At 54.2% G+C, this 23,301-nt stretch overlaps 1 protein-coding gene across 1 annotated transcript in view; it reads right to left on the bottom strand.

Annotated features, from left to right (window-relative positions):
* Positions 1-23,301, bottom strand: part of MYOM3 (myomesin 3) — a 44,523-nt gene that overhangs the window by 8,868 nt on the left and 12,354 nt on the right. Inside the window, exons 8-29 of the mRNA XM_010957348.3 lie at positions 23,168-23,212; positions 22,540-22,680; positions 20,916-21,077; positions 20,206-20,347; positions 18,922-19,121; positions 18,212-18,265; positions 17,706-17,833; positions 14,808-14,991; positions 12,997-13,171; positions 10,786-10,907; positions 10,200-10,387; positions 9,836-9,962; positions 8,548-8,726; positions 8,025-8,139; positions 6,866-7,022; positions 6,094-6,203; positions 4,558-4,602; positions 3,621-3,757; positions 1,868-2,012; positions 1,680-1,739; positions 1,230-1,297; positions 53-163 (exon numbers count right to left, since the gene is read on the bottom strand). Coding sequence (XP_010955650.1) covers positions 53-163; positions 1,230-1,297; positions 1,680-1,739; positions 1,868-2,012; positions 3,621-3,757; positions 4,558-4,602; positions 6,094-6,203; positions 6,866-7,022; positions 8,025-8,139; positions 8,548-8,726; positions 9,836-9,962; positions 10,200-10,387; positions 10,786-10,907; positions 12,997-13,171; positions 14,808-14,991; positions 17,706-17,833; positions 18,212-18,265; positions 18,922-19,121; positions 20,206-20,347; positions 20,916-21,077; positions 22,540-22,680; positions 23,168-23,212 — 2,795 coding nt within the window. The remainder of the gene's footprint in view (positions 1-52; positions 164-1,229; positions 1,298-1,679; positions 1,740-1,867; positions 2,013-3,620; positions 3,758-4,557; positions 4,603-6,093; positions 6,204-6,865; positions 7,023-8,024; positions 8,140-8,547; positions 8,727-9,835; positions 9,963-10,199; positions 10,388-10,785; positions 10,908-12,996; positions 13,172-14,807; positions 14,992-17,705; positions 17,834-18,211; positions 18,266-18,921; positions 19,122-20,205; positions 20,348-20,915; positions 21,078-22,539; positions 22,681-23,167; positions 23,213-23,301) is intronic.

Here is a 23,301-nt window from a genome sequence, read left to right as displayed (position 1 = left end):
GACTCCCTGCCCAGTGCCCCTGGCGCTGCCCTGAAGTCAGAGCTGCACTTACCTCTTCGATGCGGAGAAGCCCTGTTCCCGTCTGCGGGTCATACTGACCGTTTGGGATCTCTTTCTTCTGGAAGAACCACTGGAAGCGGGTTTCTTTCTTGGTATTGGTCGCCTGAGGAAGGTGGGGAGTGAGGAGTCTCCATCAGGCTTTCTCTTTTAAGTGAAGACTCAGTTCATCAGAACTTTTTTTTACAAACATGACTTCTTTCCCTGCACACACACTCTCGTGCTAAATCTCAGCCAACTCCTTCCTCACCATATGTCTCCCCTGATGGCTTCCGGACTCTGGACTTTTGCTAATGGTATTCCCTCTGCTTCTTGATCCCTTTCCTATCCTATTTTTCCTTGTAGATACGTGTGTCACCTCCTCTAGGAAGTCTTCCTCCATGCACCCCAGAGTGCCTCCTTATCAGGAGTAATCAATTTCCTGCACATCTCCACCACAGTGGGAGGCACGATGTTCTCTCATGATCTTGCTTTGGACTGTGGGATCCTAGAGGCCTAAGGAGACCACTTTTTCATCCTTGTGTGCCCAGTGCTGGCAGTGTCTAGTGCAGAGTAGGTGCTTTGAGTTTGCTACAGACATGCGTCTAGGAGTGCACCCTCCCCTACATCGTCCTCCAGCTATCTAAAAGGCTGCAGGGTGCTGAGAAGGAGCGCCAGCTTTGGTTAAAACCCAGGTTCTTGGCTCTACCTTTTACCATGTGGTCTTGAGCTACTGGTCCCCACTTGCTTTCTCATTTGTAAAGTGGGGACCATAATGCCCATCTCACAAGTGCTGTGAGGCAGATGAGTAGAATGCTCTGAAGTGCTGAGCACAGTGTCTGGCAGGGCTACTAACAGAAACAGGGAATCCCCCTCGACATATAGAGACCCCAATATCACAGAGACCCCTGGCCCCTAGAGCCCCTCCCAGAGCAGCTGGGAGATCCAGCTCAGGGCTGACCCAGCTCACACCAACTCCGCTCCCTGAGCCCCGCAAGGGAAGGCTTTGTTTTCCAATTATAAGCAGAATCCCTGGTTAAACTCCTCCCCACCCACCCCGCTGTGGGATCAGCCAAGCGTAGGGTATGGGATTTAGAGGAGTGGGGCAAGGACAGCCACCAGGTTTGGGGACATCCACAGATCTGGCTCCACTGGGCCTGGGGGCAGGGCTGGAGGCGGGGGGAGGGATTTGCCTTGCATGTCAGCAGCACTTGGCAGTCCTCCGTGACCTTCCACTGCAAAGGCTCCTCGAAATACGGACCTGGGAGTGCAAAATAAACACGCCCACCGGTCAGAGCGCCAGGTTCGGCTGGGGCGCCATCTGGTGGCAAGACGAAGGAAGGCAGCTGGGGAGGGGCACCTAAAGACCAAGGACCCTTCAGATTCTGTCCCCATCAGGGAGGATACTGGGGTGAGGCAAGGGAAGCACCTAGGGTGTAAAATTTAAGCTGACGCTCACTCTCGGGGTTGGGCAAATGCTGTTTCGTTCTGGCACGGGGAAAGCCTTGGATCGAATGGCAGTGGCCCTCCCTCAGGGGCCCAGCTGGGTGGAGGAATCTATTAACCCACAGCCCAGAAGTTGCCCAGCACTGCACGCTGGCCTGGTGGCCGAGGCTTCTGAACTTCATCCCAGCAGCTCTTACCCTGTTTTCTCTTCCAGTCTCTTCTCTTAGCATCTGCCTTCCTCAGAAGTTTGTCGAACTCTGTGAACACAAAGTGGGGAACTGGTGTGAGCCAAGAGGGGTGCAGGTCCAGAGGGGGGCTTCAGGATGGGCAAACACCCCCGGGCTGAGAGCTGAGGCCCGGTGCATGGGGCGGGGGCACGGCTGACCGTCATCCACCAAGGCCAGGGTGATCTGGTTCTTGGCTTTTCCATCTCGGAGCTGAGCAGTGTATGACCCTTTGTCATCTTCAGACAAGTTCTCGATGATAACTTCTACCAGGCCCTTCTCTGGGACAAAATTGATTTTGCGGTTCTGGGGAGAACAAACACAGAGACTCTTTCCTGACCTTTTCCAATCCCAGGGAATTTGTGTTGTGGGGCGCAAATAGGGGTGTTGTCAGACTTGGGGGTGATACATGCTGAGTTAGAAGCCTTCAGAGACTGGGGAGGGGGGCCCCGGGTAGCCCTGTCCTGTGTATAGACTGGACTCTCCCCAAACCCAGCCCCTAAGAACACCCTGGGTCCACGCAGGCACGAGAAGAAGTCTTCCGTGCTTGAATCAACTGCAATTACTAATAATCCCGCAACTCTTCCTGCACCACATTTTTAGGTTATTTTCTATCTCTTTTGCAATTTAATAGGGAAAAATATCCCATAAAACTATAAAAGATAATATAAAAAAGCCTAAGTACCTACTACTCAGAATTAACACTCATTAACATTTTGTCATATTCTAGCAGTTTTCAAACATTTTATTTTCCACATTTAGGCCCTTACGCCTTCTGGATTTATTTGTATGTATGATTTGAGAGAATTGCCTAGTTTTGTTTTTCTTTTTCTATAGGGGCATCTGATAGTCCCAATGTATACTAAGAGCCCAGGCTGTGTAACACTTCTTCTACCATAAGCCAAGGTCACACGTAAGCTCTATGCAGAGATTTCAAGTCTATTTTCTCAATTGCTTCTCCTGATCCTCAATTGCTTCTCCAACCCCATTGTACAGATGCAGAAACTGAGTCATGAAGAGATGAAGAGACCTGCCCAATGGCACACAACCCACAGAGGATGGACATGAGCCTTCTGACATCTAGCTCTGAGCAGTTTGTCCTCTGTCTGAACAGCTCTCCTCTTTATAACACACATTTAGTGATGGCCACTCGGCCCTCTGGAGATTAGACTCACAAATAACAGAAAAAGAAGACTGAAGCTTTCATGAGATTTAAATTGCCATGTTTGTAAGTAAAAATAGTTGAATGTGGGCAACTCCTATGGTTCGACTAATATAATTTATCTGTACACATGATTTTTAAAAAAGCAGTGTAATACCCCAACTGTAATAGGAAGAGGAAATGAAAGTAGTGATTTTCAATATGCAGATGCTCTGACACAACCCCACGCATGCCGCACTGATTTATAATGAATTGGTTTGAATTTAAGAGAAGTAAGAAACGCAAAAATATCAAGACTATTCTGTACAAGAACAGGAAAATGAATGAAAGTTCATAGGTAATGTGGCTAATAGAATAAAAACTCTATTCAGTGTATATCAAAACTGCAAAAAATACAAAAAAATTCCTTGTGTTTACATCTCAGTTACGGTCTAGGATTGCATAATTATAAGCATGAATGTAAGTTTTTTCATCTTAAGAATGTCTGGAAGAACATTCAAAAATTGTGGGGGCATGGGAAATTCTCTGTGGGAGTGTCCCTTGCATTGATGAGTGTCTAATGGCCCTACCACCTGCCCCCCAGGTACTAGAATCCAGGTGTCCCCACCCCTAAACCATCACCGTGACAGCCAAAGCAGGTGGCAATTACTGAAACGTCCACTAGGGGGAGGTGGTGGCCAGTGGAGACCACTGTCCATGAGGCCACCTCCTGGGCTGGGAACCTCACTTAGGAATTCTGAGCCCCCAGTTACCGGTGAGCTGAAGATTTCCTTCTCGTTGAAGATGAGATGCAGCTCAGCAGCCGGAGACAACTTTTCTACTTCCAGCCAAAGCCGCACTTCTCCTCGCTCGAGGATGTCAACGTTCCAGCCGGAGATCAGCTTGATCACTGGGAGACAGAGGAAAGGAATGGGTGGGCAGGGCACCCTCCTCCCTTCCCGATCAGCCTCGCCTTGACCACACCGTGGACATTTGACGTGCAGTGCTCCAGAGTCTGAAGGGGACACTGCTGGGGTGCTGGGGTGAAGGCCTGGGGATGGCTTTCTGCATTCAGTCACCCCAAGTTGAATTCATCTCAGGGAAGCGTTTCCTTGTCCCATGGCTTTGAGGCTGTACTTCTCGCCCCTGGTGGGGCACTGAGCACTGGCTCCCTGAGGCCTTTTAAACACCAGTGTCTTGGGGGAGGGGACAGCTAAGGGTAGAGCACGTGCTCAGCATGCACGTGGTCCTGGGTTCAGTCCCCAGTGCCTCCAGTAAAATAAACAAACAAAACAAACAAAACAAAACACCCGTGTCTGGCTCCAGTCCCAGTGGTTCTGGTTTATCTGGGGTGTCGCCTGGGCATGGGGATTTTGAAAAGCTCCTGGGGTGATTCCAGTATGCACCCCAGTTTGTGCCCCTGCCCTGGGGACAGCACGCTACTCCTCGTCAATGGAGGGAAGCAGGGGTTTTGAGGATCCAAACTCCAAGAAGGAACCATCCACTCTGTCCTCCCTCGCACCCCAGGTGCTCCCTGCTGGCTGCTCGTTTCCCTGCAGGGATGGTGGACTCCCTGGATCTCTGACCCTCCCCGACGCCCCCATCCTCTGCCCCTAGGCTAGTTCCTGGCTCTTGGCCAACTCAGCTCTGCTCAGGACACCCCAGTGGGCCTGGCTGAATTGCCTACAGCTGGCAGCTTGGAATGCTTACCTGGGTTTCTGATCTCATGACTCAACTTCTTCAGCTTGTTCAGCTCTGGAACAGGGAAGAGCAAGGAAGAAAGCAGAGAGACTGAGATACCTGGGCCAGCGGGGTCTGTGGGAGCCACCCCAGCGTCCATGCTGGGGAAAGTCCCGAGAGGCTCCCCCTCAGCTTGGGGCCACTTGGCTACTGAAGGGTGGATGACGAGCACTGGGGGCCTTGGCTCTGGGGCACTGGGTGGGGGGTGAGGGGGCTACCACAGGCCACCCTGAGATTGCTTATTCTCCCTGTCCTTCCAGGCCTAGATTGAGTGCCCCTCCCCAGAGAAGCACCTACTGTGTGCAGGCTCTGGACCCTCTCAGCAGTCCTCACACGATGCTATGGGGTGAGCATTGCTGTCCACCTCCTGAGCATGTTGGGCCCCTTGTTCCTAAGCCTCCTCGTTATCCCGCTGTAACGTGCTGTCCTAGGATCTGAGGGTCTGGTCCCCGCACTGAGCACTTCAGTCTTTGCGTGTCTAGGGCAGGCCTGCAGGTGCTGTCTCATGGCTAACTGCTTCCATGTGTTAGGTTGGTCTCTCCTGCTCAGCTGAGCAGACCTGAGTGTCTGGCACACAGCAAGTGCCCAATAAATGTGTGCTGTGTGGATGAACTGGCAGGGCAGGGCCCGTATCTCATTTTCCCTGGTAAGCTCCAGAGTGCTTAGTAGGATAAATCTGGACTCAGGGCAAACATCCAGTCCAAAAACAAAAAACAAAGCCCATTACTTTTGTGAATGGCTTTAGTTTGCACAGACGCATCTCAGTGTGTCCGCATAACAACACCCTTACACTTGGGGCAGCAGGGATTATAATCCCCCCTTTACAGATGAGGAGGCTGAGGCCCAGAGAGGTGTCATGACTTGAAACTGTGGAACTAAAATTGGAATCTGGACTTATCTGGCTACTGCTTCTTAATGAAATCAAAGGGCTTCATGTGCAATCAGCAGGGAGGACAATGCGCTGTCCCTTAGCTGCTAGGGGGATGGCAGAGGGCTGGTCGTCAGCACCGATTCCACTTCAGTTTAAATCATCAAACACGGATGACCATTTAGACCTGCATCCCTTGTCTGGTTTGCCACAGTCCCCACTGCTCCCTATTGCCACCCTCATTCCTCAGACCAACTGCCATTGGCAATTTACACTTACACTGTTGTTCTTCTTAAACTACGGAAGTAAGTGAAATAATTCACTGGTACCTTTGCTTTTCTCAGAAGTAGATAAAAAGAAGGAGAGAGAGAGATGAGAAGAGTGTGAACTCCATTCTGCCTGTGTGAGGATGTCTGCCTGTTGAGCTCACAGGTGTAATCAGGCCCCAGTGCCTAGGACAGTCTCTGGCATATGGCAGATGTATTCATTGACTGAATGGGTGGATAAGGACCTACTTCCCTGGAAATCTCTGCTTTACTTATTTTTGTTGCTTCTGCTGGCCTCTGGGGTATTTGTGTTTGGGACTCTTGGTCTGGGTCTGTCTCTCTGGGGAGGCGGCAGTGGAATGGGGGCATCACCTTCCTCAGTCAGTGTGTGGCTGGCTGAGATGTCTTCATCAGCATCGGTGACCACCACCGAGTAGGTGCCCAGATCCTCGAGGCCGGGATCGTTCAGGATGATCTTGGACCTGGCAGAGACAGGGAAGCAGAGGGTCCTTGTGCCTGGAGGCCTGGGAGCTGGGGAGTCTCCATCGTTTTCAGAGGCCCTACACCCCTGCCCCAGGCCCCGGCCAAGCAGAGGTGGCTGCCTCCTGGAGTCCCCCACCCAGGGCGAGCTTGGCCTGCCACCGTCAATGGCCCCCGTTATCTGGGCTTTCTGGAACAATCTTCATACTGCCTGCCTCTCCCTCCAGGGTTCAGGTGATCAGTTGTGTCTCCTGCTGGACAGGGCTGAGGCCAGAGCTGCTGGGGCCGAGGAGTGGGACCTGGGGGTCCTTGACACCCTAACCCCTCTTTCACTGATGGGGAAGCTGAGCCCAGAGAACTTGCAAGAGCAAGTCGCTGGCATGCAGGCTGGAAACCATGTCCCAAGTGTCCCTTCAGAGGCACCCATATTGGGTCACACGCGTTCCTTCTCCAAAAGAATGCCAGCATTTCAGCTGCTCAAATACGCTCTCCCTCACTTCCCCCCGACGTGGCAGTCAGCATCCCTTGTGAGAGACCAAGCAGCCCTCACAAGCTCATTATCTGGGGGTCCTGCTGGGGGGTCTCACCCACGAGCTTCTGCAGACTCATCCGACAACATCTGGGACCCGTGGGTTAGTGGGGCTGCCCCGCCATCCCCACTTACTTGTTAGGTTCATCCTCGACCTTGACCCTCTGTGGGTCCGGTGGGCCCTTGTAGTCCTTGGACCACTGAAACTCTGCGGAGTCGGGGGCCTCAGGGGCTTCGAAAGCCATGTAGATAAAGCCCTCATCATCCACACCGACCTTGATCTCCCGGGCATCTGTGGGTGGAATCCAACACAGGGCACCGGACATTTAGAAATAATAAACCAAGTCAGGCCCCTCCCCTGCTCTAACCCTGCAGTGGCTGCCCATTGCACCTGAGTGAAATAATAAACCCCACACTCTTTGCTGTGGCCTCCAAAGGCCTGGCATGATCTGGGTCCTTCTTAGCTCAAAAGTCACCTCCTCAGAGAGGCCCTCCTTAACCGCTCTGGCTAAAGGAATGCCCACCCCAGCCCATCACCCTGTTTGATTTTGTTTACAGCACTTGCCACTGTCTTCTTCACCATTTACTTGTTTACTGTTCATTCGTCCTGCCCCCCCACCCCCAGACTAGAGCAGGGACCTAGCTTTCTCCTCACTGCCGTGTCCCCAGTGCAGTGTGGGCGTCACCAAATACTTGCTGAATGAATGAACAGTTAGAAGAATGGAAAGAAGAACAGGCTTTATAGAGAGGAGGGCTGAGTGATTCTGTCATATACTAGTTGTGTGACCTGGTCACTTAACTTCTCTGAGCTACAGTGAAGTCAGTTCTAAAGTGGGGACAATGACGGCGCCCTCGGGGGCTGGTTGGGAGGGCCAGGCAGTGTAAGGACCTAGCCCAGCATCAGGCATGTGTGGTAGGAGGTGACCCTGGGAGTGGTGACTGCAAGACAGGCAAAGCCATGTGAGGTGTCTGAAACGAAGCTGGATATTATTTTAAATATCCATGAAGAGCTGTATGAGTTTGTGCCTGTGGCATATAAAAGATGGGAGATCCCTCAAATAGATGGAAATGATATGTTCATATCTCGGGATCCCACAGCAGTCGACGAGAGTGGGAGGTGGGCGAGAAACAGGCGGGAGGGAAGGAGTGTGGGGTGGGGGCGGAGAGGAGGCCGCAGGTCCTGTCCTTCTGCTGCAGATCCATATGCTTCTCCGTATCCCCTTCCGAGCCCACCCACCTTTGCCCTCGATGGCACGGCCCACAGGGGTGCCTGGCATCCTCTGCCCGCCCCTACCTGGCTTGTCCTCCAGGAGTACAGGGTCAGTGGGCATGGACGGCTGCCCTGGACCAGCTGAATTCACAGCCTGTACCTGGAATATGTAAGTCTTCCCCGGCTGCAAGTCAGAAATCTGGGGGAAAGGCAGGGCAAGGGTGAACATTGAGGACGGCAAAGACCCACCCTTTCTGCAACCCTAGCCGAGGAGTCCAGGGAACTGCACATTGTGGACCCCTAGAAGGGCTAAGCTGCCCTGAGGGGGGACAGGCTTGGAGCACGTTGCTCTCCTGGGTTCCAGTTTCCAGTGTGCCTTTCCTTTGATAGTAGGTCTGGCTGGTTAGTGGTCTTAATCTGCTCCATGTACCTACTACCCAGTTGCTGTGTGACCCTGGCTAAGCCACTCTCCCTCTCTGGTCCTCTCCTGCCATTCAGTGAGGACAGTGATCCCTGAGGGTCATTCCCAGTTTTGATGTTCTATAGTCTTGCCATCTCCTGTGGCAGGAAAGGCTTAGGGTTAGAGGATGAAGGGGCAGGGACTCACCCTCAGGTGGGTGCCAGAGATGGGGTCTGGAGTGACTGGCTTCCACTGCTCAGAGCCTTCCTCCTGGAAACTGATGCGATAGCCGGTGATGGGTCCAGCTCCTTTGTAGAGTGGGGGCTCCCACTTCAGCATCAGGGAGGTGGCCCGGACCTCAAACACCTGCACGTCATATGGGGGGCCTGTGGGAAGATGGGCAGCTGGGCAAGCAGCCGGACAGCCAGATGGCCAGCCAGACGGTCAGGCAGTGAGCTGGGTGCGAGGTCAGCAAGCTTGTCAATCTTTCAGTCCCAGCCAGGCCTGGAAGTGCCTGCTCTGGTGGGGACCTGGCCGGCCTTGGCCTCATGACAAAGCTAGGTCTGAAACAGTTAACTCTTCAGAGTGTGCTCAGTGTCAGTTCCTCTCGGAAACATTCTTAATCCTCCCCACCCCATCCCAGGCAGCATTAATCCTTCTAATCTCTTTGCCATTTCAGTGTTTAATGTCGAGGCTAAGGGTGTGACCTCCAGAGTTGGGTCACCAGGGTTCATGTCCCTGCTCCGCCCTTTCAGGCTATGGAGACTCTGGGCAAGTTACTTAGCCTACGTGTAAAATGGGGATAATAATAGAGTTTATAAAAGAGTGCTGTTGTGAGCATTAATGACATAATTTATAGAAGGTGTCAATACACAGTAAGTACCCAATAGATATCAGTTGTTTGTAAGTGGTTTTGCCTAAAGCATCACACACAGTAATGATCTGCCATTCAGGTAAAGGTTTTGTGCAGAAAACAGAACTGAGTGGAACGGAATGATGGAAGTCTGTGGCCCCTCCTTCCCAAGGGGGAGGTGAGGGCCTCGTGGGGAGAAAGCTAATGGGGCCATCTGTGGGAGTGGTGTGTGGGCAACCAGTCCACCCTGTGTGTCCAGGACTGGGACATGGGACTTTCAGTGGTAATACTGGGAAAGTCCTGGGCCAACTGGGACAAGTTTGTATGCCTTTGGGGTTTGGGATGAAGTCTGTGGTGAGAATCAAAGCTCAGATGGCGTGTTGAGCTAGAGGGTAATTTGGATGGGGGTTCAGGGCCAGTTCAGTGATCAAGATCGGGGCTCTTGATTTGGCCAGGTTAAGACTGTCTGTGTCAGGGATTACAGGGTCAGTCGGTGGACGGGGCCAGGGGTCTGGGGTTCGGGACCAACAAAGCAAGCCTGAACGCACAGAGAGCTCGGTTGTGTTCATCTCATAGGTTAGATCTGGGGAGGGAGGGAAGGCCAGGGCAGGTGCTGGAATTTGGCGGCTCCCGGCCTCTCACCTGGCTGGGGCATCGTCCACTCTTCACACTCAAACAGGCCGCTGGGCGCCGACAGCTCGCCAACACCTGCCCAGTTTACTGCCCGGGCACGGAACTCATAGAAGTGGCCCTCATGAAGGTTACTGACCTTGAAGAGCAGAAACAGACTGTGAAGGCTGAGGCTGGGGGGGGCAGGGGGCGAGATGCCCAGCAGTGCCCAGTCTATGGGGGCTGTGAACAAAATTGGTCCTCAAGTGACAATTAGCTGGATTATCAGAGGCAAGGAAACTGAAGTTCTCTGAGCCTCAGGACCTCCAACCCCGATCTCTGGTCTCCCTGCCATGCAAGTCAGGACACCAGGCTGGTGGCCACATGCTAGCCTTACCTTGCAAAACTTGGTGGGGACAGGCTGCTGGTTGACTGCATGCCAGTCCAGCTCCTCCGAGTCGTGCTGGTCCAGGAAGTAGCCCAGGATCTTGCCGCCTCCACGACGCTTGGGGGGTTTCCACCCAATGACCATATCATCTTTCCCACAGCTCAGGAGGATGAAATCATATGGGGCAGATGGTGTAGCTATGGGGAGGCAAGGAGGTGAGGGCCACTGCTCCCTAGTGGTGGCCAGACTGGGCAGTGTGGCCTGAGGGTGGCAATGAGCCTCCCCCGGTGGGTGCCCACCCTGCTCTGGGGGTCTAACAGCCGGTGGCATCCACTGGTAACCCTGACTCTGCCATGTGGAGGGCACCACCCTGGCCTCCGAGCTGGTCAGGCTTCACCCCATGGCTTCAGGCCATGGTTACTTCCTCCCCAAAGGAAGGGGTGGTCAGGTTAACTACAGATTCCCTGAGGAGGCTTCTGCCCCTGTGGCTTCTGGAATTAGACTCTCCAAGAAGTGGTCTGTAAGGCCCTGGCTCTCTGCCCAGCCCAGGACTGCCCCCAGAAGCTTGCAGGCTACACCCATCCCGGAGTCTTACCCAGAGCCTGCTTGACCCTGATGGGTTCAGTGATGGCCGAGCTCTCGCCCACTCCAGCCTCGCTGACTGACCTGATACAAAACTCATACTCCTTCCCCGTCCTCAGCCCAGGAACCGTAAACCTGGGAGAGAAATGTGCAGCCTTCAGGGATGACCAAAGAGCTCAGAGATATTTCTGAACTTTCTAGAACCTTGTAGGGTAAGTGGCCACCAGTATGGTAGGATTTGAGGCCTCTGGGGCAGTTCTTACCTAAAGACCTTGTCCTTGGCCCCAAAGTGATGCCTGCACCCTGGAGGATGAGGTCCTTAAGGTTATAAAGGATGTGGCTTCTGGAACCCATCATTAAAATGCATACACTGGGAAAGGTACCAATTGAAGGCCCAGGTGGCCAGCTCCTGAACTGTGCAGCCTGGTACATCTCTAGGACTTTGGACCTTGTCCTTGAAACACGACACCTGGCTCTTCCTATCTGCACAGGTGCTGTGACTCTAAAACACAGAGTCCTTTTAAAGATCCCCCCAAAGAGAATTGTCAGCCAGAGACAAATAAGGACACTCTGGCTTAGAGAAAAATGTCCTTCCCATCCGACGCCTTCTTCGTAAGACCCAAACTGTGGGTTTCTTTTTCCCTTTTCACTTATCAACATTTTCCTGTAGCAAATTTTGTTCTACAGGGAGCTTCTCTGGGCCAGTTGACCCCGAGGGGTCCCGAGGACTTAAATCAAGTGTTGATGGCTGACACAGTGTCAGGGACATGCACACGTAACGGGCCAGGCCTTTCTGGGAGGGACGAAGCACCGGGCAGAATGAGGCTGAGGGTGACTTCCCAGACCAGCCCCTGTTGACAGAGATGAGTTGAACCGAATGCTAGAATGTTGGAGGGGCCTTCATGGATCAAACCGCCCAGTTTCTTCATTATAGAGGTAGGGAAGGGCTCCCCCAGAAGGAATGAGCTGAGCCCACAGCACAGGGCCAATTAGGAGCACAACCTGGACCGCAGCCCCGAATCCCAGCACAGTGCCTGCCCACGGGTTATTCATTCGTTCTTTCAGATCTTTTTGGAGCATCTCTTCTAAGCCAGGTTCTGTGGAGCTCGTGGTCCAGGGGTGAACGGGACCGCACTGCCCAGCCAAGCTCCCTTTGCGCCATCAGCCCGGGCAGCGCTCCTGGGCAGCAGTGTTTAGCCTCCTTTCAGCTCGGACACATGTAACTGATGGCATGCACACACGAGACAAGTTCTTTGGACATACCAGAGGAGCGTGCCATGCCCCACGTGTGACACGTTCTTCAGACGTGCCACTCTCTTCACGTGGCTCTCCTCAACCCCTGGCCCCCACTCAGGGAAGGACCTCTGAATGCAAGTCAGGGGAGAGATGTCGTTCCAGGGAGAACCTGGACTCTGAACTAACTTGTCCAAAACTCGATCATTTTCCCACTTGAGAACTTTAACAGCGACAAACTATGAGTGACCATGAGGCACAAGGTCCTGTCCCTTTTTCTGGGTAAGATGATCTTGGGGCTTGGGGCGCAGGGTGAGGGGACCTCACAGATGTGCTCAGAGCTTGGCTCGTTGTCTGATGTAAAGGGAGGGGAGGAGTGTCACCACCCAAGCCCCTGACCCCATGGAGCCTCAACACTGAGAGACGTCCTGAGCCCAGAAGCCTTGAGGCTTCTGCCTGCAAGGACCAGGGCCACCGAGTGAGGAGGGAGACTCCAAGGGGAGTGGGAGCTGGAAAGGCAGGAGGGGCTCAGAGAGGGCATGTCTCTGTGCAGGGGCACTGGGTGAGTGAGAGGTGGGTGTGGAGCCTGAATCACAGCCTCCCTGGCCGCACTTCCTGCCTATCTCTGTCTCTAAGCTCCTGGAGGGACAAGACCTAGCCAGTCACTGCTATCTGCAAACAGCATGCCCTTAGCAAGCGCTTGCTGACAAAGAGGTCACCTGGGTTAAGTCTCGGCTCCTCCACTTACTAGCAAAAGGAGTCTAGGCAAGCCACTTACCTGCTCTGTGCCTCAGTTTCTTCATCTGTACAACAATAATGAAAGTAGTAGTCCTAAGCTCATAGGATTGCAGCTAAAACTAAATGACCTAATATTTGAAAAGAGCTTCAAACAGTGCCCAGTGCCCAACCAGATTGTGAACGGGAGGCTTCATCAAGATTGCGGCCCCTCCTTTGGGGTGGCCTGCTGCAGGAAGGGATGGGGCACACTCACCTGTTGCCCTGGATGGGTTTGTTGTTAACCGTTTGCCACTCGGATGATCCTGCTTCCCGGGAGTAGATGTAATAACCCAGGAGCTCTGGGCTGTCCTTCACAGGCTCCCAGGTCAGGGAGACAGAGGTCTGTGTGTCTCGGAAAGCTTGAACTTGAGTTGGAGGAGGGAGAGTGGCTAAAAAACAGAAATGTGGGCTGAGTGAAGATGATGAGTTACGGGGCTGGGGAGAGGGTGGAGTGTGTGAGAGGCGGGGAGGGACCCCCCACAGCAATCCAGGGCGGGGCATGCATTCCAGACATGCCCTCAGGCTTTGGGCAGGTCTTTCCTAGTCCCAGAGGTGTGCCCCAGACTCCCGGATTCTAGAAGTCCTCTCCCCTTTTACCTCTAAACATCTTCCCTTCCTCACTAAAATCCCCATTCATTAATCTTTACAATCCACCTCCCCCCCTTTAGAAGTCACCAAGTCTGACAGTTTTCCTGTCTTTATCTTCAGTCTCTGGGAAACTTCATTTTTTTCCTTGAAGCTTCAACTTTGGCTCCCTGAGACTATGCTCCTTGAGATAGGGGCTGCCATGGCTAGATGATGGGTGGATGGTTGGATGAATGGCAAATACAGGAGCTTCCTACTTCTCTTTTTACTTCCCTTCCCTTCCTCCCTCCCTCCCTTCCTTCCTTCTTTTCTGTCTCACTCTCTCGCTTCTTTTATATTTTCCCATTTTTGTACAATCATTTCACTTTTATAATACAAGTAAATGCCTTTTCTTTTTTCCTCACCTCTTCTTTCTTCTTTTTCTCTCCTTTCCTTTTCTGAACTGTACCAGAACCTTGCCCCAAGGCTGCCTTGTGGTCCAGAGATTGCCACATCCAATCACAAACCACTCACTGGCCCCTGAATCAAGCCTAAACGTTAACCAAGTCAGAATTAAAGAAAAACACCATTTGCCCACCAACCTATTTATACTTGAGATATCTATCTATCTGTCTGTCTGTCTGTCTGTCTATGTATGTATGTATGTATCTATCTATCTTTTCTACATTATTGAAGCAGTGCAAACAAATCTAGGACTTTGAAATCTTCTCCAAATGGGCCCTGCAGTGTATCAGGCTCTTCTCGGATGGGTACTGCTACAGCTGGGCCCCTTAAAGGACTAGTTGGTGATGGCAGCTTCAGGGAACCCTCTGATCTGATCTGATCAAAAAGGGAAGAACTCCAGACCTCAGAGGCCTCAGAGGAGAGAGGGAACCCTGGGAAGTCAGGACCAGGATGGACCTGCTGCTGAGAGACTCAGGAAGGAGCCAGAGGTGGGGCGAGGAGGACACCAAGGTTTGCAGCACAGAAATGACCTGCCCAGGCCCACGCTGTGTGGATGAGAGGTGTCCCACCTACCTGGTGAGCCAGGCTAGGGACTGCTTAGCCTCCACCCCGAGAGGGAGGAAGAGGGTGGGAGGCCTGCTCAGGGGCTCCCTCCTGGCCGCACCAGGCAGGATCAGGCTCTGGCTGGAGACCTTTAGAACTGAGGGACGGCTTGATCACCCTCGGCTCCTGTGCTGGACCCAGCTGGATTCTGCAACTTGTGAATTGCTGATCTAGAAAAAAAAATGTCTAGAGCTTCCTGCCCAGAGAAATGTGATTCCTGATGTCCTAAAACTTTACAGGCCTGCAATCATGTTCCTTTTCAGCTTCATGGTAGATAGACGTGGTCGAGGACAGAGAAATGGGCGTGGCTCTGTCCCTGAAGCCATGGGGTCCTGAGCCTGGGTGCTGACAGCCTGGCCTGGCCTGCCCCCGTCTCCGGCATCACACAGGTACCTGGCTTCCCCCTCAAGGCGATGGGCTCGCTGGGCTCCGAGGGATCGCTCATGCCATACTGGTTTATCGTTCGCACTCTGAAGACATACGACTTCCCTTTCTCCAGATCCATAAGGGCAAATCTCGGGGATTTCACAGGTGTTTCAGAGTTGATGGCTTCCCAGGTGCCACTACCTATGACCGACTGTGACAAAGAGAGAAACCTGCATTGGTTAAGTGTTGCCTGGGCCAGGCTCTGGGCTGGGCTCTTCCCACACGTTTTCATTATCTTTTCTCTCTGGCCCAGGCTGCCCCTCACCACCGGAGCTCTAGACCCACTTGCCTTCACCATGTCTCTACCTGGGTGCCTGCTGAGCAGCCCACATCCAGCATGCCCAGAACTCTACCTGGGTGCCTGCTGGGCATCCCACATCCAGCATGTCCAGAACTCAGCCCTGGAGCTCGCCCCCTCACCAGCGCTGCCCACATCCAGCAAGTGGCTCCAGATCTTCCAGTTGCTCAGGCCAAAATCCCTGGAGCCATCCTGGACTCTTTCTCACCCCTGCCCCCTCACAATATGTGCCATCAACAAATCCAGTTGGCTTTACCTTCAAAATCTACCCAGAATCCAAGCAAGGCTTACCACCCTCATGCTCCCCTCCACGACCTTGGTCCAAGCCACCATCGTCTCTCACCTGAGTTATTTCAATAGCCTCTTCACTGCTTGTTTCTGCCTTTAGCTTAGTCTTTCTCCAAATGACAAGCAGAGGGAACCTTTTACAACATGTCAGATCACATCCCTGTCTGCCCAGAACCCTCCCAAGCCCCACATCTCCTCAGAGCCTAAGCTTCTCCCTGGCCTGACTCCTGCCACCTGTGTGGCCACTATCCATGCCCTCTTTGTTCACGCACCAGGCTCATGACCCGCTGCTGCCCCTTGATGGTGCCAGGCCCAACCTCTGCCTCTGGGCCTTTGTACTTGCTGGTCCCTTATCCTGGAATATTCTTCCCCCAGAAATCTCTGGCTGGCTCCTCATTTCCTTTAGGCCTTTATTCAAAATGCACCTTCTCAGGGAGGTCTCGCCAGCCAGCCCCCATCTAAAATGTCAGCAGCCCCTCACCTCGACACTTCAAATCACCTCCAGCCTTTTTGTGTTTCTCATAAGCACCTACCATTTGTGAATGTGCCAAATACTTCACTGATTCATCTTTTTTGACATGCGTCCCCCACCCTCTACTGACATCTCAGCTCTGGAGGCAGGGGTTTGTCTATTTTTCCCACGTCTGAGAAGAGTACTGGCACGTGGGAGGTGCTCAGTCTGTTTGTGGGACGAATGCACGAGTTCATGGCTGAAATCTCACAATAACCCTGCAAGGTGGGTGTTAATTTCCCCACTGATGAGGGAACACGGGTCCAGGGAGTTTTGGTAACTTGGCCTGCTTACTCTGCACCACATCAGGGGCCCCAAAGGCAGCCATGAGTCCTGGGTCTCTGGGTAGGTCGAGGGCAAAGAGCTGAGGGTGGTGAGGTGAGTGAGGCCACTTCTGCTGAGTCTGGGAGTGACAGTTAAAACCTCGAAGCACCGGGGGACCCACGGACCCTGACCTTGTGCTTTCCCCTCCCAAGGCCCACCTGGCTGTCAGTAGCCTAGAACCCAGCTAGGCTAAGAAACCGCTATAAAATCCAGTGAACACTGCTGAGCACCCACCGGGAGCAGGTTATGTTCTAAGTCCCAATGTGCTTTGGGTAATCCGATCCTCACATTAGCCCTATAGGGTATACAATTATTTCTATTTTATGGAAGAAGAAATGGAGGCTCAGAGAGATTATATCTTGGCCAGGGTCACACAGCTAGTAAGTAGCAGAGACAAGGTCAGAACCCAGGCAGTCTGACTCCAAGGTCTTAACCATTGTACTCTGCAGCCTCCCCAAACAGATCTTCAACAGCTTTCCCATTTCGGAGAAATACGATCACCTGTGAATGTGCAGAGAGGCCCATTGGGACAACCAGAGCCAGAAACTCCTCCCTGGAACTTCTTCATTTGTTGATTCACTAAGCCTGTACTGTCCACCTACTATGTGCCAGGCTCCGTGCTGGGCACAGTGCGTAATGAGAAGATAAACCTGGTCTCTTCCTTTAGGGAGATCAGAGTGAAGAACATCTCCTTGGGAAGGGTTTACAGTCCAGGGCTGCTGGCCCTGGCTGTGTGAGGCAACTTATCTCATCCTCACAGGGTAGGGTCTCCGTTTTATGCTGGAGGAAACCGGGGCTCAGAGAACTTAGCAAACCAGCTCACACAGCAGAAGCAGGATTGGAATGGATTTTAACACCATGTTGGTTTTGACTCTGCCACACTGCCTCCTGTCGACTGTGAAATCCATTCCACGGGAGCTGCCCCCCCCACCAAACTCCTGCCCCCAGTTTCCCAGTGAGTACCCCTTCCTGGTGCTAACTGCTGCCCCCAGGCCCTATAAATGCTGCTTCTCAGTGACCCTGGGGTGTAGGCACCAGCCTAGCTTGCCTCCCACTGTGACCCGGGCCAGGAAGAGGTGTTTGACCCAATGTGTGACCAGATGCCAGCCAGACTTGGAGTGGGGAGGTACCCAGGAAATGGGGATCTTACTGTTGTTATTGTCTGTCTCTTAATTTTGTGTATTTCCGTGAACAGCTTCAGAAATTGCCATCAGTGACTGGCCTCTTGGGGTAGTCTCAAAGGTCATTTAATCCATCCTCTGCCACTGTGGAGGGCTCTGCTCAGGCCCTTCCAGGCAGAAAATTCTCTTCTCTTCTCTGAAGGTCTCCCAAGCAGACACTGCTGGGCTCTCCCCTCACCTCCCTGAACTCCCCCACATCCTTGTCCCACAGCGTGTCTATTTCTCAGGTGGGCCTGGGCCTGGGGCCCCTGGGGTCTCCGTACCTTCTCCAGGAAGTACGTCAGCGGGGCTTTGCCCCGGGGTCTCGGCTCCTCCCAGTCCAGAACCACGTAGGCCTCTTTGATCTCACTGGCATGGACATTGGTCGGGGGTGAGGGGATGGTCACAAAGTCTGGAATCAGAGCCATCCGGGGCAGAGATGAGTGGGCCCTCAGAGACCCCGAATCTCAGCCCCTCACTTCATAGAGGAGGGAACTGGGGCCCAGAGAGGGGCAGGAACTTGCTCCAGTCACCCAGCAAGGCCAGGCAGAGCTGGGGCCAGAACCCGGGTCTCCTGATGTCCTGCTGGGGAGCTTCCCCAATATCTGCCTTCTCCACGAGGGGCGTAGTCACTCACCCAAGAACCTGGCCTCCTCAGGATGGATCCCACCCACACTTGCCTCCCCACACCCTGCACACGGACAGCTCCTGTCTCTTGGCCAGTTTGTGTCCCAGAGTTTCTAGCACCACAAAGAGGGCTGGTGTCTGGAGGCAGGAGGTTCACACGTACCTTCAAAATCGTCTGTGCTGACGGTGATCGTTCTTCCCAGATCAAAGGGGATCTCTAGGGTGGAGAATGGAGCCCGTTGAGGGAGAAGTAGGGGTGAGGGGTGTGTGTGGAGGGCTGGGTCAGGAGGGGACGGGCGGGCCTGCCCGGCTCTGGGTGCTGGTTTCTCCCCGCTCCTGGTCCTGGCCTTCTGGCCCCTCGCTTTGTGTCCCCAGGCAGGTCCACTCTGGGCCCCAGCATTCTCAGCGGTTCAAAGTGCTGCAGGGCCACTCTCAGACCCCAGAGATGGGACAAATGCGGACAGAGAGGAGAAGGGATGGGGTCAGATCTCTGGGGCACAGTGAACCCAAGTCAGGCTGACTCCTCGGGGCTGAGAGGGCTGTGTCCTCCACTGCCTCCCAGGCTGGGGGCTCCTGAGGCAGGGCCGTTTTATTCCTTCAGATTAAGGGCATCTGAAGAAACTGCTGTGGTTCTTGTGTGGACAGGTTTGTGTTTCTTCCATCAGATGAGCTGTACCTTGCCCCTCAGGCTAGGGGTAGCTAAAGACAGCACTGTCTCCTCCATCAGACTAGGGGTTCCCGAGGGCTGGGCTGTGTCTACCCCTTGGAACAGGGCTTGGAATGGGGCCTGTTCTGCCTGTCTCCTGTGTGAGGCAGTCCTGAGTGTGCCCCGACTGATGCTCTGGAGTGTCCCTTCAGGGCCTCTGTACCCACCTGTCTTCCTCTGGGCTTCATCATGGTCGCTCATGACAACTGGTTCTGAAGCCTTGGAGGGGAGGCTGCTGCCTGCTCTGCTTATGGCTCTCACCCGGAACCGATAGGTCTGGCCTTCGAGGAGGCCTTGGATTGGGCACCGACAGGTCCCGCCGGGGGCCTGGTGGCAGGGCACCCATTGCTCAGACTCACCCTGGCACCTGTGGGAGAGGCCCTGGCTTCAGCCCCTGCCCACGACTCACATCTTCCCAGTCTGAGCCTCTACCTGGGCTAGTCCCCAGCCCTGGGCTGCTAGCCCAGCTCATCTCAATTAAAGTCCTGCTTTCCATTTAAAAGCCCAGCTCCAACCTCAGGCCCCCAGGAGGTCTTTTCACCATCCTCCACCAACCATCATGCTGATCAGAATAGCTAGTGCCTTTCCTGGAGCTCTCCTGTGTGCCCAGAACTGTGCTGGGCCCTTCACCTCCATCATCTTGTTTAACTGAGGCAGTCCTCGTCCTTAGGCATGATCACTGTCTTCACTCTACAAATGGATCTGTGATCTGCGTTTACAGAGTGAGATGGATTGCCCAAGGTCGCTCGGCTTGTGAGTGGGAGAGTTGGAATTTCACCCAAGGGCTGTCCACTTCCTGTTGGTATGCATTCCAGAGTGACCCTCAGAGTCTCTTTGCGCTCTCTGGGCACCACTGTCCTCCGGCAGTGCCCCAGCACACAGTACTGGCTGGATGGGGCAGTGGTCACGTATGGGTCCAAACCCTAACTCTGCCACTGGGGGCATGTACCTCAGTTTCCTCATCTGTAGAATGGGGCATGAAGGATTCCCCCTCCCCCTTAGCTAGGGGTTGTTGCAAGTATGCAGGTGGCTGGATGAGGTGTTACCTCCAGCTAGGACCTCGGAGCTGGCAGCAGGTGAAGGAGGCGGGATGTCCCAGGCTCCCCCCTTCCTCATGTGCCCCCTCCGTCCTGAGTCAGTGCTGCTCTGTCTCTGTCACTCAGGGAGGAAAGCAGCCAACAAATCCACACGTGCTCAGATTTAAAGTATTAATGTTTGTCCCTCCCATGGTCAGCTTGTGCTGTAAAGGGTCCAGAGGGCAGCAGCTGACTCCCGCGGTGGGGTTCCAGGTATCAGTGGACACACTTCTATGGCCCCTAAATAATATAACACAGTCTACCTCCTGCCCTGTTCTGAGGAGAAACATGGGGCCCCCTTTATCTTATGGTCCCACTCTTGTCCTCACAGAGCCATCTGCACCCATGGGCTCTGCACTCAAGAGACCGACTCACAGCTCGATGGAGTAGCCAGTGATGGGATTGCCCCGGGTGTCGCTGGGTGGAGTCCATGTCAGGATGAGGCAGTCTCTCTTCACGTCCAGGCATCGAACATTCAAGGGGGAGCCTGGAGCCCCTGGCTTCTCAGCTGCAGCATCTGAAACCCAGGATGGGGCAGAGGGAGGGAAGAGAGGTGTGGGGAGGACCCTTCTAGTCAATGTCCACTTGGCAACAAACTCCCTCTTACTCCCACCCAACATCCTCTTCTCATTAACCCTCCAGGAGCTTGGCTTTGGTCTTGAGGACCAGGACCAGGACCAGGACCTCTTTCTTTTAAACGAGAGAATCTAGGGAGGTCATGGGGCCCTGTTGTTTTTAGGGACCTATTCTGTACCACACACCTGAACAATCAGCACAATTAATCTGAGTCCCAGAGCAACCCCCTCATTTGGCAGATGGGAAAACTGAGTCTCATAGAGGAAAAGTAAATTGCTCAAGGTCGCCCAGCTAGTGAAATGACATAGCCAGGAGACAGAAATCAATCAGGGACTAGAATGATCCCAGCCCACAGGCTCTCAGGCTCTGTCCTTTTGGAGGGTCATAGGATGCCACCAAGGCCCCAAGGAGCAGGGGACCTGCCAAGTGTCCTTTAGCCAATCAGTCAAGGGCAGAGCCCTGGTCTCTGGGCTCCAGCTGCGCCCCCTGCCCCCACCCCACCCTCTCACCTCTCACAAACACATAGGCGCTCTGCTCCCGGAGCCCAGAAGGCGAAGGCACCTGGACCGTGTACAGCCCTTCGTCCTCCTTGTAGGCACAGGACACCTTCAGGGATGCCTGGCGGTCTGCGTAGAGCATCTGCCGGCGGCTGGAGGACCTCAATAGCCTCCCTGCAAAGAGAGGGTCTGGTGTTAGCTCCTGGGGGATCCGGGCCTCACTGTGGATGCTCTGAGGATCTAGGTGGAGGTAGGGCCAGCATGGTTATAGCCTGAGGCTCTGCTGGGGAGTTGGGGAAGGGGTGGTGACCTCTAGGACTCTCCTCTGCAGAAGGCTTGGGGTAGGGGTGGGGCAGGGCCCAGGGAAGGGGCTTGGGGCTCAGTGAGGGAACGAGCATTTAGGGAAATGGTCGGCAGCTCCGTGAGGAGTGGGAGGTTCTGTGTGGAAGTAGGAATGATAGAGATGGGGTCTGGTGTGAGGGTCAGGGGCTCTTTGGGAGGTTGGAGGCTCTAGGAAGGGGGTAGGGCTCAGTGGGTGGGGACTGTGAACTAAATGAGTGGGGGGTAGTTGTTGAGGAGGGTGGGGATGCAGGAAAGGGCCAGGGGGGCTCATTGAAATGGGGTGTCAGGGAGGGTAGAGGGGTCGTTGAGGGGTCGAGGTCGGTGAGGACAGTGGGGACTCAGTAGGTGGGACCTTAGTGGGAGGGATGGGGCTCAGTGAAGGGGCTCTGGGGCTCTAGGCCTCCCCCCGAGGCCATGCTGTGGGACCATCCTGCTCTTTGCCCCAAGCAAAGGCCCCTCCCTCCTGTCAGCACCTCTGTTCTGGAAGATCTACAGGTTTGGGCAAACATCTCGGTCTGTAATTGCAGCTGTTCCTCAGGGCTCATGGCTTCCCCCTCCTCCGTCCCCAGGCCCGGCCCAAGCAGCCTCCCCAGGCTCAGGCAGGAGGGTCCCCGGGGGGAGAGGGGCTGTACTTCTTGTCCTTTGGCTGCAGGCCTGGTCATGAATGGGGCAGGGGGTCCGGCCGTCCTTCTCTGCCCTGCCTGGGCCACCTCTTCCTGTGTTAGCTGCCCCGGCCCAGGCCTGTGATCCCCCAGCGGTCTTCCGGCTCATGAGGAGCAATTATTTATTTGCACCCACAACCCTGACTCTGAAAAGCCTTTAGGCGACTGTCACCACCTGCCCTGACACTCCTGGGCTGACCTGCCTCCCGGCCTCTGTTCTCATTGCTTCAAATGTCATCTCTTACCCTAGGGTGCTGAGGGGATCCACAGATATAAAGGGCTGAGACAACGCCTGACCAACTGCAGGCTCTCAGTGGGCAGTGGCTGCAGTTCCAGACGGAGAACCCCATGAGCTCCTGCGTGTCTGTGCCCACCCCGCCCTGGCACAGGGCCTGGCACTGTGGGTGCTCAGTGACCCTTTGCAGGTGACTTGATCTGACCCCACCTGGCTGTGTAGCTTCCTTCTGTCTCCTCAGCACCTGGGACTCAGCTCGCAGTAGTTGGGGGAGAGGCATATCTGAGTTCCTCTCTCCAGTGGAGGTCCCGGGGTTGGGGTGGAGCCAGGGTTCTAGCCCCTCTCTGGCTTCCACCTCTGCCTCTGAAGGCTGGGGGCCAGGACTAGGGGTCCTCACCGTCTCGGAACCACTGGATGTTCTGCTCGGCGTCTAACACATCTTCCGAAAATAGGCAGGACAGGGAGAAGGGTTCCTTCTCACGGGCAAAGACTGGCTTCAGCACTGATGTGAATTCCACGCTGCGGCCAAACATCAATCCTAGGTGGGAACAGAAATTTAGGGCAGAAGTATTCTGAGGCCTCCAGCCTAGCCTGGGGCTTGGATGGGAGCGAGGACCCTTATGGGGCAGCCCCACTCCTCTGGGTCAGGATTCACAGTGCCTGAGGTGATCTTAACAAGGGGAAGAGGGCCTGATCCTGGGGCTGGGGCTGGGGAGATTTATCTAGGTGGGACCAGATGAGCCAAAATGGCAAATATCCAAAGGGCCATGTCTGTTTGTCTTTTTGGCTTTGCCTTTCTTATTGTTCCGGCCACTGGACAGCTCAGTATCTGGTGGCAGCTCTGGGGTGCCTACAGACCCCCAGGAGCCAGCCTACAAGTATTACCAGCTTACAGGCAAACCCCATGTGGACATCCCTTTGTGCACAATGGGTGGCTATATTACAAAGGGGGCTATGTGGGTGCCCGACGAGGAGTCCCAGACACTCTCCTCCCCAAAGGCCCGTCCCTCCTCCAGCCTCCTTACTTTTAAACATCTCCGAATCAAAGCCAGCATCCTTCCCCAGGTAAGCTGAAAAACACAGAGCAAATGGAGTTTGAAAAGGTTCAGCCCCTACATTCCTATTAAATTTGGGAGGCATGACCTTTGGATGTGGGTTT

This window comes from Camelus bactrianus, chromosome 13 (genome assembly GCF_048773025.1).
Source record: "Camelus bactrianus isolate YW-2024 breed Bactrian camel chromosome 13, ASM4877302v1, whole genome shotgun sequence".
NCBI lineage: Eukaryota > Metazoa > Chordata > Mammalia > Artiodactyla > Camelidae > Camelus > Camelus bactrianus.
This window is presented reverse-complemented; position numbering and strand designations above follow the sequence as displayed.